A 14,729-nucleotide genomic window follows, 5' to 3' on the forward strand; every position below is an offset into this window, starting at 1 on the left:
ATATGAGGCTGCTTCTGTAGGAAAGCTAAGTCTGAGGCTCTCTCAGAAGCTATAAAAAAACAAGAAGGTAAGTTGGGTGCTGCTGGACCTTGAAGCTGGCTGGGGAGTAGGCCGAGTCATGCAAATCCCTGAGTGGCTGCATGGAAAGCAGACCCAAGGCCTGCAGGGACTCAGAGAGGCTGGTTGGGTGGGGGAGATAGGTGGAGGCACTGCAGTGTCCCTGAAGTTGGTCATAAGAGAGAATGACCATAGGGGTGCTTCAGTGGCCATAACTTTGAAACCAGTTCATAAGTAGCTTTTGGGGTGGTCCATCATAACTTCAAACAAGTGACTGGTCATAAGTCAAAGATTACCCGTAGTTTATCCAAGGTGAATAAGCTGGCAGGGGAATTTGGGGAGTTGAAGTTCACACATCTTAAAGTTCCTTACGTTGAGAAACATTGTTCTAGATCAGAGGTCCCCAAACTTGGCAGCTTTAAGACTTGTGGACTTCAACTCCCAGAATTCTCCAGCCAGCTATGCTGGCTGGGAGTTGAAGTCCACAAGTCTTAAAGCTGCCAAGTTTGGGGACCCCTGTTCTAGATGGTTTTCATGAGAAGTTTTGGATTGGGAGAATAATGAACATGCCACTTCTCAGCTGAAATTACTAAAGGAAGTTTTAGGCTGCGTCAGCAGTTAGCTGTCATGGACCCACCTCCGGACCCCCCTCTGGATGTGAGTTTAGAAGAAGAGGAGGATGAGCCGCATCCTGGCACCTTGGGGGAAACTATCATGGAGTCGCAGGACTAGGCAATGGAGGGAACTAGCCCAATGGAGCAGCCATTCAATCGGACAGGCAGCAGGCTGAGCCTGAACCGAGGAAGCCACAGCTGCAGCAGGTTAGCCTGAAGGTTCCAGGTGAGGAGCGCGAGCAGCTGCCAGAGTCTACTAAAGATGAGGAGGTGGAGTCCACACCTCCTCCAGATCCAAGGACACGTAGGGTGGAAAGAAGACAGGTGCAATGCAAGACTACTTGTGAGGAGGCAACCTCACCCCATTGTGAAGGGCCGCACCAGCATTTGCCTATTTAATCCCGCCCTAAGAGATGGGCCTTGCTGGAATAACATGTCCACTTCTTTGTTCTGCACTCTGTTTGGTGCATCTTGAATTTGTGTTTTGGATTCTGGACTGACTCTGGACTATGTATTGGGTTTTGTGGACTGGGGTTGCCAAGAACTCTCGTATTGCTCTAAGTCTTGCTGAGCATTGCAGTTGGACACACACGTTGTGTGGACCTTCTTGGAATTGCGGGAGTGGGGTGGGGGGAGGGTTGAATAAAAGCCATTGTGGTGTGTGAATGTTTGTGAGAGCGAGGCAACACATTAGCTGGGGACACGACAAAGGGAACATCATGGGAACATGTCCTTCAAAAAACAGAGATGCATATTTTTGAGAATTAATATTTTAAAATGTTTTATGGTGAATGTTATACATTTAGATTTTGTTTTTAAATTGTGGATTGTTACCACAGGTAGGATGGCTGTGGAGAATGATAGCTAAACCGGTCTGGACTCCAGAGAGTATCAAGTTTGGGAAAGATATGTGACAATGATCCAAACAGCACCAGTCTGATCTTTGAAGCATTTAAAGTGCTGCTAAGTGGAATTCAGCAATTTAACCATTACAGATAACGAAAACAATTGGACATTAAATAATGGCAAAGGTAATCATAAGCAAACACCAAACACAAAGCACAAACAATCCATCTACTACCATACTAAAACTCATGTGTCAGAATGTTTGTAATCTTCAGTTGGGCAAAATAGTGTATCATAGGGCAACAACATAGCTCAAATTGGCTAATTTACAGAATGTTCCAAAGTTTGAGAACTGTGGAATTGAAATTTGGCAAATCTGTGGCTGCTTCATTGCCGCCAGTCTGCTATGGTCAGCCATGGTAAGCTGATCATTTTCAATGCTCCCTGACAACTTCACAAAAATCAAGAGGATGCCGGCAGAAAGTGAAAACTCAATTGTGATTGTCCATGCTCCCTGCCAGCTTTCCACAAGCAAAGTCACACCATTCCCGTCATTCACCACACCCTTGTACACCTTCCCCTCAGGGCAACTTTTTTTTAAAAAAATTAAGACAATGGGGAAGCTGGCAGGAAGCCTAAACTTGTTGTGGCAGAAAGATGGGAGGGAGGGAGGGAAGGGAGAAAGGAAAATTCCAATGCTTCTTGTCAGCATCCCACAAGGAAACTTAATGAGGAAGCCAACAGGAAATTGAAAATCACTTGTACTTTTTTTTTTTTGCCTGCCTGTGGTCATTCTGTTTCTCTGTTTAGAAAAAGAAATATCTCTAACAATGACCCATCAGGTCACGGGTTATCTAGTACAGGGGTCTCCATTCCTCAGCTTTGCTGGCTGAGGAATTCTGGGAGTTTAAGTCCACAAGTCTTAAAGTTGCCATGGTTGGAGAGCTCTGATCTAGTATGTTATAGAAAGCTCAACAAAAGTTATATCACACACAAAGATTAAACAGGGTCACTGTTAGGATTGCACAAACACCATCAGACGTCAAGAAAGAATGAGAGTTTTCTCTCGCTGTGCTGCCATCTAGTAATAATTTGGATTTTTGCAGATTCTATGGGAGAGCTGTTACCAGTGGTGGGATTCAGCCAGTTCGCACCACTTCGGGAAAACTGGTTGTTAACTTTCTGAGCAGTTTGGTGAACTGGTTGTTGGAAGAAATCATTAGGGAAGAGAACCGGTTGTTAAATTATTTGAATCCCACCACTGGCTGTTACCCCTCCAGTTACATAGGATTGATGGTTGAAAGAAACAGTTCTGCTATGTGCTACAGTTTGGTTATCAGATTTGCTGCTTTAAGAACTGGGTGAGGAAAGAAACAATGCCAGTCACTTTCACTTCATGTCTCTATAAATCAGGTTTAGATCTGAAGCTCCCTGTTCCAGTTGTAAATGACCAAAATAGTTGCTACTATGATTTAAAGCCTCTCCAAAAACTTTGGCTTTTTATGTTATGAAAACCATTTTATTCGTTTACAGACAGCCTGCTGAATAGCTGGTATATGCTATCTTAATTCCTAGGTGAGAAAAGAAAACTTTGTAAATAGAAAAAATATACTTTAAGGGCAGAGTGCTACCTTCCCCCAAGGTACAAAAAAAACTAGTTTTTCCAGTTGGTGTCACCTTTACACTTAAAATTGTATTGTAAAAAAATAAGTTGGCTCTTTAGTTTTTAACTAAACATAAATGAGTTAAATAAAGGAAACAATTTATTTTTTTAACCAAAATCACAATAATACTGTACAAATCTGCATTTGGAGCCTGAAGTGGAATTTTTTTAAAGAACAATTTTATTTTTGACTATTTGTGTGGGACTATATAAAGCTAACCACTTATCTCCTATTATCTTTATAAGCAAATTTTCTTTTTCTAATAGTTTGATTTCTGTCCAATGGGGAATCTGAAAAAAAAATAATTTGAGAGAAGCTGATTTTGAAATATAGAATGTTGTTGCTACTTATCCACTTTAATGTTATAACATCAGTTGAAATATAATTTTATTTGAAAGCTTTTATTTGGGCAACAAAGTTCCTATTAAGGCATTACAGTAGATCACCCATTACAATTTCACTCCTTGTGGTAGGGTGTGGCAGTTGCATATTGCAAATGCTAATGTGAAATATATGATTTCAGTTTCAATTCCATTTTGAAGGCTGAAAGCATTTCGTTATATGTCCTGAGGAACACACACAAACACACAGAGAGAGAACTATATATATTAACAAGGCTGGTAAGTGATACTCTTCCTAAAGCTTTAAGTGAAGTATATTATTACTAGATTGCCCCGATAGCATTTCCTTTCTATCCAATATCATTTGTCAGATACACAATTTATTCATTCACAATCCTTTGTCTGTGTGGTGCAGGACTGGCAACTATCTATGCTATCCAGGGCAATCTAGTAATAGTTGTCCATCACTTAAAGCTGTAGGAAGAGTATCACTCGCCAGTCTTGTTACTTTAGCAGAATTGCGGTGGACATTCAGGGCTGTGAAATTACGCCAATCCACAGCCTGAATATAACATGGTAACAAAGCTCTTTGGCTGTTCATCTAGGATTACCTGACTTTGAGACACCCATTTTGGTATAGTGGTTAAAGCACCAAGCTTGAAACTGGAAGATCGTGAGTTCCAGTTCTGCCTTAGGCACAAAGCTAGCTGGTTGATTTTCAGCCAGCCGCTTTCTCTCAGCCCTAGGAAAGAGGCTGTGGCAAGCTACTTCTGGAAAACCTTACCAAGAAAACTGCAGGGACTTGTCCAGGCAGTTGCCAACAGTCAAAAATTGACCCAAAGGCACATACAGGTACTTGATCTTGAACACACTTATTCATTTGAGAAATCACGGCTAGAGTGATGCAGAAAATGTTTTGGCTGGCAGAGTGCTGCAGGAGGCCGTCCAGGCTGAAAAAAAAAAGGGGGGGCCACAGTTCTGGCTGCCAAAGGCACCGCGCACCAGTCCTTTGCTATTTCCAGGCCAGCCCCGTGGGCCAGATTTAAGCACCCTGCAGGCTGGATCCAGCCCGCGCGGGCCTTGAGTTTGACACCCCTGATTTACAGTGTAGTTAATTGTCCCATAGCCATCATTCCCCTTTACATCTCCTATTCCATAGTTGAGGGTATTTTTTTCCCCATTATGTTTAAAAAGCTGGTTAAGGTTTGAACAAGCCAATTTGAAACCTTTTCTTCTTTAATTATAATTAAAGCTAAATGGAATTCCCCTTTCCTTGAGTTCAGCTGCAGTAGAGATCTCAAGTTATTTTAAAACCGAAGGTCCTTGATGCTTACTCAGCCTGGTTGTTTTCTTGCAGTTTCATTACCCAAACTAGGTAACAAAATCAGTGCTGTTTTAAAGCCAAAAGGTGTTTTTGATCTTCTCATAGCAGTGCCAAAGGAGACGGAGAGAAAGTTACGCCAATCCACAGATCAGGGGAGAGAAAAAGTGGAAAGCTCCTCCATATAATACTAAAATGCAGGCAACTAAAATCTTGGGATAACTTATTGCTTATCTTTGCTAATGGAAGGATGAGTGGGAATAGTGGTTTTAGCATACCTTCAGTGCTCTCTGGGTTTGTTCCCCCTGGGTCATTTGGATTTGGAGGTCCAGCTGGTGGCTCATAGCCTACCACCAAATCAATTGTTGCCTAAATTAAAAGAAAAAAAGAACTTACAAATGCTGCAATGGATGAATTCAAGAAGGTTCTATGGACCTACAGGCCACCCTTGTGGCTTATATATAAAACATATTCTCTTAATTTCATGAAGCTATTTTGTACCTCCAGTATAGTCTTTGATTTACAACCATTTGTTTAGTGACCGTTCAAAGTTACAACACCGCTGATAAAAGTGATTTACAACTGGATCTTCCACTTAGCCATGGTGGCACAGTGGTTAGAATGCACTACTGTAGGGTAACTTGCTGCTCATTGCCAGGAGTTCAATTATGACCCGCTCAAGGTTGACTCAGCCTTCCATCCTTCTGAGGTTGGTAAAATGAGGACCTAGATTGTTGGGGGGCAATATGCTGACTCTGTAAACCACTTAGAGAGGGCTGTAAAGCACTTTAAAGTGGTCTATAAGTCTAAGCACTATTGCTATTATGACTGTTGCAGCAGTCCCATGGTCACGTGATCAGAATTTGGGTGCTTGGCTACCGGCATATATTTACAATGGTTGCAATGTAGAAGGGTCATGTGATCACCAAATGTGACCTTCCCATCTAACATCGGACATGAAAAATCAATGAGGAAAGACGGATTCAATTACCAACCTCATGATTCTTTTAACAACTGAAGTGATTCACTTAACAGCTGTGACAAAAAAGGTTGTAAAATCAGACATGACTTACTTAGCAATGGAAATTCTGGTCCTCATGGTGTCAAGGACTACCCGTATGAGCAAATTTGGGCTCACCAATTCTTTGGATCTTTAACATTAATATTATGGATTTAGTATTTAAATGCATTGCATTTTAAACAAACGTGGGCTGCATTTCAGAAGAATGCTATGCTACCAGGGGTGAAATCCAACAGGTTCTGGAGAACCGGTAGTGGAAATAGTAGTAGTTTGGAGAACCAGCAAATACCACCTCTAACTGGCCCCAGAGTGGGGTGGGAATGGAGATTTTGCAGTATCCTTCCCCTGGAGTGGGGTGGGAATCAAGATTCTGCAGTATCCTTCGCCTGCCATGACAACCAAGCCACACCCATCAAGCCACACCACGCCCTCCCAGCCACGCCCACAGAACCGGTAGTAAACAAGTTTGGATTTCACCACTGTACAGTACGGTAGTTGAAGCAGTATATTAGAAATTATTAAAACCAATGATAGATCTTTTGCCTTTTAACATGTATATTTTTGTTTTGTTAGTCCCTTTAATGTAAATACATTCATTCATAAAGTAATCATCTTGCCAGTTCTGATCTTCCCCACTCAGCCATCTTCGATGGCAGCTGTGGATTTATCCTTCCGAAAAGTTCCCCATGTTTTTGAAACATTTCATCTAGCTAAATAATAAAAATAAAGAGGGCACTTACTCCAGTTTCCAGTCCCTTTTCATTTATCAGGGGAATGAGCTTGTATGGAAGAGATCTACTTTGCGTGCCTACTAGTTCCTTGAGCGCTACTGATGCTGTGCCAATTAGCCTGTAAGAAAAGAGGGAAATCTGTTATCAAGAGGACACTTACGGTATTAACAATGCTTTCCTTTGAGAAGTTGCCAACTTAGGCCTGAGATTTTGAAAATCACTGCTGATCACGAATATGCTCAGGTTTGCTACATTATTCAAAGCTGTCAAATACCGCAACGGCCATGGGCTAAAAACCTAAACTATTCCACTATGATATTTTCCAAATCTCTTGGATTATAACTCTCATCACCCAAGACATTATGAGCCATACCTCTGATGGCTGAAGCTGGTAGGCTTTGTAGATCAGTATGTCTGGAAGATACTTTAGTGTTTTTCAACCTTGGCAACTTTAAGATATATGGACTTGAACTGCCAGAATTCCCTAGCCAGCTAACTAGCTGGAGAATGCTGGGAGTTGACGTCCACACCAGTGGTGGGTTCCTCCCGGTTCAGCACGGTTCTCCCGAGCCGGTAGCGGTGACGATATGATGTCACCGAACCAGTTCTCCCCCCGCCCTCCCAACCCACCCCCGCGCCCTCTCACGTTACTCTTACTCTTTTATTTGGCCCCACCCCCAATCTATTGCTGCCTCCTGAGCCCCAGCTGATGGCTAGAGGGAAAAAAAACTGTTTAAACTCTTGCTGTGGGGCTTCAAAGGGCTGCCTTACAGCTGATCAGTGTTAAAAGAAAACAAATGAGTAGACCAGTGCCTGCAAAAATACATGGGTAGATCAGTGCCTGCAAAAAATAAATGGGTAGATCAGTTCAGCTTTGCAAGCAGTTAAAAGCCTGGTAGACCAGTACCTCTGCTAAATCCTAAATTATTGTCACATGACCACCAAGCCACACCCACAAAATAAGCCATGCCCACAGAACCAGTAGTAAAAAAATGTAGAACCCACCCCTGGTCCACACATATTAAAGCTGTCAAGATTGAAAAACACTGCTTTAAATTACAAAAGATCTGCATATTGCAGTAATATTAGCACTGAAATTTTAGGCTTCAAATCCATCCACAGACAAAATTTCTAGCCAAAGGGGGACTGTGTTGCATCAGAATAACAGAGTTAGAAGGGACCTTGGAGGTCTTGTAGTCCAATCCCTTGCTCAAGCAGGAAACCCTATACCAGTGATGGCTAACCTTTTTGCCATCGCGTGCCAAAAGTGGGGGGAGCGCGGTGGGGTCACAGGCAAGCGTGCCCACATTCATAATTCTATGTGCCCCCCCCCGTGCTCCCCCTGCTTTTGGCATGGTGGGCCCAGTAGGCCCGTTTTTTGCTCTCCCCAGGCTCCAGAGCCTTTCTAAGAGCCTGGGGAGGGCAAAAACGACCTTCCCCACCCCCCAAGAGGCCCTCCGGAGGCCGGAAACAGTGTGTTTCCTGACTTCTGGTGGGCCCAGAAGGCCCAAAAATCAGCTGGCTGCTGCACGCATGCGTGCTGGAGCTGAGCTCACGTGCCCACCGATATGGCTCCATGTGCCACCTTTGGCACCCGTGCCATAGGTTCGCCATCACGGCCCTATACCATAAATATATCATTTTAGAGGAATAGCCTCCTGGCTAATCATTGCCATTCTAACTAACCAGCACATGTATGTTTGCAGCATTATCCAAATCCTCTTTAATTGCATTCCTCTGGATGCCTCTGAGCCATGTTACAGGATGTTATCTGTTTAGAATAAGTTATGAACAGGTAGTCCTTGACTTACAACAATGTGTTTAGTGACAGTTTGAAGCTATAATAGCACTGAAAAAGCTACTTATGGTCGCTTTTCACACTTACAAACCGTTACAGCATCCCCCATGGTCATGTGATCAAAATTCAGATGCTTACACCTGGATCATACAGGTAGTCCTCGACCTACAACAGCTTGTTTAGTGACTGTTCGAAGTTACAACGGCACTGAAGAAAGTGATTATGACCATTTTTCACGCTTATGACTGTTGCAGCATCCCCATACTTATGTGATTTACATTTGGATGCTTGACAGCTGACTCACATTTATGACAGTTGCAATGTCTCAGAGTCAAGTGATCCCCTTTTGTGGCCTTCTGACAATAAAAGTCAATGGGGAAACCAGATTAATTTAACAACAGTGTTACTAATTTAACAACTGCAGTGATTCACTTAACAAATGTGGCAAGAAAATTCGTACAATGAGGCAATGCTCACTTAACAAATAGCTCACTTAGCAACATAAATTTGGAGCTCAATTGTGGTTGTAAATTGAGGACTACCTGTAATTCTGGTTCCAATGTCCCGGGGTCATGTGATAACTTTTTGTGAACTTCTGATAAGCAAAATCAGATTCATTTAACAACTGTCTTACTAACTTAACAACTGCTTTGATTCATTTAACAACTGTGGTACAAAAGTTTGTAAAATAGAGCCAAAGTGACTTAACTGTCTTGCTTAGCCATAGAAATGTTAGGCTCAGTTGTGGTCGTAACGTATATTTAGTAAAGTCATCAGAGAAAATATCCATATTTCAAAAGGGAACTTTCTCTGTATTCATATAGAAGTCCAAGGAGAATGAGTTCAATGTGTCTTTCACTTTAGCATTCTGAGAAAAATATTCTAACGTTCTTACATGAGAAAATCAAGTATTTTGTTGAATGTACAGGCCAGCCATAAGTTTCATTATTTCCTCTCCAACAAATGCTAGATAAATAATTAGAAATGATGGGGGAAGTCATATGCTGAGAGTTGGATCGGTAATGGATAGCTAAAGCAAAGCACAGGTGGCTTTAAATTCAGCATATAAAGTTGACCTAGAAAAAAGCAATTTTAAAACATTTTTTGGATGGATAATCATGAATGAGTTAAATATTTGGCTCTCCTATATCACCCAACCACACTATCCATTTATTGCCAAATGTGAGTTCATAGCAAGTTCTCAGTCATATCCTGCCACCATACCAAAAAGAGATTTGTTCTCCATTTTCTTTGGAGAATGCAGAGAGCAATTTTCTTGGCAACAGGTACTATCATTCAAAATTATTATGGTGATTGGCTTTGTAATTTTCTACAGATCAGCAACTGATATAATAGTTAACAAAAATGTTATCCGATTGGCAAGGACCTTACAATATGTGCTTTGTTTTTTGTTTGGGTGTTAATTACCTAAATCATGATTTATATTTAATATAGGAATGTGAACTTATGACCTGTTTATACTTCTACCCACATTTTATATATACATACTCCATTCTAAGGAAATCTTAATAACTACCGGTAAATAGCTATAAAATCCATTTGGTATATTAGATGTTCATGGAAGTTCTCAAATACTGTGTATTGTTTATTAAATATAGTATAGTAAATATTAAATGCTTAATTTCATGCTTAATCTGGCTACAAAACTCATTTTATGCAGAAACAGAAGGGCTACTTTGAAAAAAAAATCAAAGCCAGGCCGGTTAGCAGTTTATTTGCACATTGTTGTTATGAAATATAAGGGTGTGGTTGCTGAAACTGTCAAATGAAACAACGTTGTTATAGTATTTATTCTGAACATTTCCTTTCTGAAGAAAGTAACACAGAATTAATGTAATAGCATTTCCTTTCTCCCCCCCACTTTTCTTTCACTTTTAAGCAAAATGATTGTAGAAAGGATGACTTCAAAAACATTTCAAGTAAATTGGTATTAATTATTAACGAAAAAAGTTTTCATTCTCCACAATATTCATTTGAGGCACAGAATGTAAGAAACACTCAACTGAAGATGTCCATTTGTTTTGACACTGTAGCCAGGATAGTGCATCATTCTAAGCTTTGATTTCTTTAACTATGATTTATTGTCTTAACTTTGACAATTTTAAGATTAGTGTACCGGTACTTTAATTCCCGGAGTTCCCCTGCCAGCGTGTTGGACAACAGTTGAACCTCACCCATCTTAATTACCAAGGTTAGGAAACATTGATTTACTAAAATACATTGCAATAGATTGGATTTGTAATAGTGCATACATTAAGCCAAAAGATGTGATTTACACACAGGGGTGAAATCCAGCAGATTGTGACAGGTTCTGGAGAACTCGTAGCGGAAATTTTGAGTAGTTCGGAGAACCAGTAGCAGAAAGTTTGAGTAGTTCGGAGAACTGGCAAATGCAACCTCTGGTTGGCCCCAAAGTGGGATGGGAATCGAGATTTTGCAATATCCTTCCCCTGGAGTGGGGTGGGAATGGAGATTTTGCAGTATCCTTCCCCTGCCATTTCCACCAAGCCACGCTCACCAAACCACACCACGCCAAGCCATTCCCACAGAACCGGTAGTAAAAAAATTTGGAATTCACCACTGTTTACACATCACAGAAGCTAAGATTACTGTGTTCAACACACTGAACCAAAATTAAGGAAACCATATTGTGAGTGTTCTGTAATGTGTGAACCCAGCTAGTATGCATAATTGCTATGGTAATGGGAACAAAGCCAATAGAAGTTTTATCAGACCACAGATTTACACTGCCTTGTCTCACTCACAGCATAGCAAGAAAAGAATTGGAGGTGAGTCTTTAATAAGAAGTACTTTTGTCTAAAAAAATAATTTCTCTTCTCATTCTGAGTCATACCCTTTAATTTCTGCAGAATTCCCATTTGGGAAGCAAATTGAGTCCCCTACCAGTCTGTTTATGGTATAACTTGGTGCTTTCCATTATGTCACATCCTGGTTTTCTTCTATTGTGATGGTGTGGTGTGTCCAAAATCCTGTTATTTCAGCAGGGAGAAGGTGACACTTGGCATGAAGTATTCAATGGTGCCACTTACAAGTATAGTGTTTAAAAAACAGATCTTGTACTCTTTCAAAATAGTTTGCAATCAATGTAAATAAGACCACAAGAGACTTAACCAGTGCTCTAAAAATCGACAGTTGGTATTATGCAGGATTCTGCAGAAAACAACCATTCAGGGTTGCAGCTCAGGGTTGAAAAGTGGAGTTTCTGGTGGTCTCTGAGCTTGCAAATATTTCATTATCCAACTAGATAACGTCATCACTGCAAGGGTCTGGAATCCATCCTTATCTCCATAATCAGACGGAAAGACAGTTGTCCAATCTTTCTTGCAACAATGATAGTTGCTTTAATTTTAATTAGTCAAACTCTGTATCCTGCCTAGAATTGCAAAATTCAAAATAACAGAGTTAGAAGGGACTTTGGAGATCTTCCAAGCAGGAAACCCTTTACTATTCCAGACAAATGTCTGTCCAATTTCTTCTTAAAAACCTCCAGTGTTGGAGTACCCACAACTTCTGAAGGCAACCTTACAATTATTATGGAGTCAATATAAGAATAAAAATGCATGTGACAAGAGCTGCACAATAGTTACAGAACTTATCTGCAAATCTATGTTCTAAGGTCTGCTTTAAAAAAATGAAAAATTGGGCAGCTGCTATTTCCCTTCTATTTCCAATGCCAAACCATTTAGTGTCTGAAAAAAAGGGGGAAATTTATTTCTCTTCCTACCTATGAAATAAGATCCTTTTATATAAACGTTGGTTTGATTTATTTTCTGTAGCACGACAATGTACAATATTCTAAAATATACAGTAGCAGCACATAATTTTCCACAGTTATTTTTCTGAAATATGTTAAATATTTTTTTAAAAGCTTGAATAAATTCAGAGCCATCGAAGAAAAAGTTAGCATATAACAGAAAACAGATGTCTTTACTGTTCTATTTTCCTTACAAGGGAAAATCCAGCTATGCAATTAGTCACGTGGACTGGTGGTTCTGTTCATATTGTGGTTACTTTATACCATCAGCCTACAATTGTTGACACTACTTTTCCAAATGACCTAAACCTTAGTAATAACAATTCAATTGGGTTTGATCTTAAGGTTGGATAAGACTTTTACAAGTTAAAGCAAGTTAACTTGCAAAAATCTTATCCTACGGAAAACAGAAAAAGAGGCAGCATTTTTCTTAGCCTTATATGACAACACAGACATGCCAGAACAATGAATAGTTTGCTGGCAACGCAAAGCTGCAAGGAAACAGTTACCAAACTTGAGAGCAAACTCAAAACACTAAGAAAAACTGGAAAAACAGAAATGAAAATCCATTCTCTTTTTCTGTGAAAGGAATCTCTTCTAGTTTAATCAACATTTGGCTCCTAACAAATAAAAATTCAGTGCCCTACTATGTCCTATGTTGCATGGTTTGCATTCAGTGCACAAAATTCACTTTAAAGTTATCCTGTGCAATGTTTTCTATGCAAAGCCCATTAAAAGCCTTCTACTTACAGTGGCCAGAAGTAAAACAAGCCCAAAAGTGATAAGCAAAAGGAATTTCAGCAGGTATATCCTGCTTATCATCTGGCCATCCGACATAAAAGTCATTCAAACAAGCAAAAGATTTTTTTTAGGATATCTTTTTCAATAAATTATGCCTAGATGTAACAAGTATGACAGGGGCCTTGACAGACAAGGAAAGGAGAACTTTCCTAATGCACTTTTTTTTCACTAAAAGGAACTTCATTCTGATTAAAACAACCATAAACATGCTGCTATTTAGATATTTAGTTGTCTAGTTCTTAAAATTATCAGACACTGCAGTGGCTGCTAAAAGAAAATATTGTAAATAGATTTGCAAATGTTTAAGAGAAGAGTTATAAACATTCATACTCTGTAATTTATAAACTTAGGGTAGAAATTCAGTCACAATACTAGTGCTGTATATTCTTAATATAGAGGTGATTTAATAATAGTTTCCACTTGTATCTCTTCTGCATTTATTAAAAAAAGAAGCAATGCACAAAGAGCCAGCTATCTGAAAGCGTGATTAGTCAGAACATAACTAAAAGGTGATTCAGGCTGCAATTCTAAACCACCGTCTCTGTGAATAAACTCTTTTTAATCCCAAAACGTCTTGCATATTATCTGAGAACAAGTTGTCTAAGTATTGTTGAACTTCAGTAGAGCAGCACGGGTTTATAAGATTGTGTGGGGTGAGAAAAAAAAAATACTTCTGAAGAATACTTCTGCTTCTGCCCAGTACACTAAAGCAGATATAAGAATAATAACCAATAAATAAGATTGAGAAGTAGTCTTCCATACCTAATTACTGGGAAAGAACAACACAAAATGAGTACGGTATTCTTACCAGCTTATAGGTTTTTTGGAAGTAGCTGATTCAGCACTGTTGGAAGATGACTGATTTGATGAATAAGGCTCTAGGCCAGTGTTTCTCAACCTTGGTAGCTTGAAGATGGGTGGACTTCAACTCCCAGAATCCCCCAGCCAGCAGCGCTGGCTGGGGGATTGTGGGAGTTGAAGTCCACCCATCTTCAAGCTTCCAAGGTTGAGAAACACTGCTCTAGGCCCTAGTAGGATATCTACTTCTGGTTTCACACTATATATCAGGTATATAGTCACAAGAAATGTATTTCTAGTCATCCAGTGTTGCTGGCTATAAATTTGCTCCCTCACTATCAAATACCTATTCAATTATTGCACATACCAGTTATTTATTTATTATCTGAATGAATCTGGTTCTGTTCTATTACACAGTAGGCCAGTTATGTTAACTGCTTTTAACTCTCAAGCAATCTGGCACATACACTCTTTGAGAGGAGTCAAAAACACTGGTGATATCTGATAAATTTTATGCCAGCTATTACCCTGCTCATTACAACAGTTGAACATACTGGTGAAAAAGTTCATTCCCATATTTTGAAAATATTTGCTTACTCCTAGAATCATAGGAACAGCCAGCATGCGCCTTTCCCACCTCTAATCAGTTGGCAACCCTTGTTATAACTATTGCTCCTTAAAATGGCTCTGTTCTCAAGAGGATTTGTTTATACATTCATTATTTGCACTGGGCACAAAAGCCAACTCCCCAGCCATAAAGAACAGAGCCAATATTTGTAATGATCAGCACTGGACTATTATTCAAAACGCAAATAAAAACACAGCTGATACCAGAAAATATATCACAAGCTTATTCAGACACGGAAAACCAGAACCACCTGAAATCGTAGTTTGGATGCTAGACTAAACTTGTTAGGGAGTTCAGATAAGAATATATCTTT

At 39.9% G+C, this 14,729-nt stretch overlaps 1 protein-coding gene across 1 annotated transcript in view; it reads right to left on the minus strand.

Annotated features, from left to right (window-relative positions):
- MYOF (myoferlin) overlaps positions 1-14,729 on the minus strand; it is a 98,439-nt gene that overhangs the window by 67,931 nt on the left and 15,779 nt on the right. The window contains exons 4-5 of the mRNA XM_034430423.2: positions 6,605-6,713; positions 5,122-5,212 (exon numbers count right to left, since the gene is read on the minus strand). Of these exons, the coding sequence (XP_034286314.2) occupies positions 5,122-5,212; positions 6,605-6,713 (200 nt within the window). The remainder of the gene's footprint in view (positions 1-5,121; positions 5,213-6,604; positions 6,714-14,729) is intronic.

This window comes from Pantherophis guttatus, chromosome 6 (assembly GCF_059756535.1).
Source record: "Pantherophis guttatus breed Tessera chromosome 6, ASM5975653v1, whole genome shotgun sequence".
NCBI lineage: Eukaryota > Metazoa > Chordata > Lepidosauria > Squamata > Colubridae > Pantherophis > Pantherophis guttatus.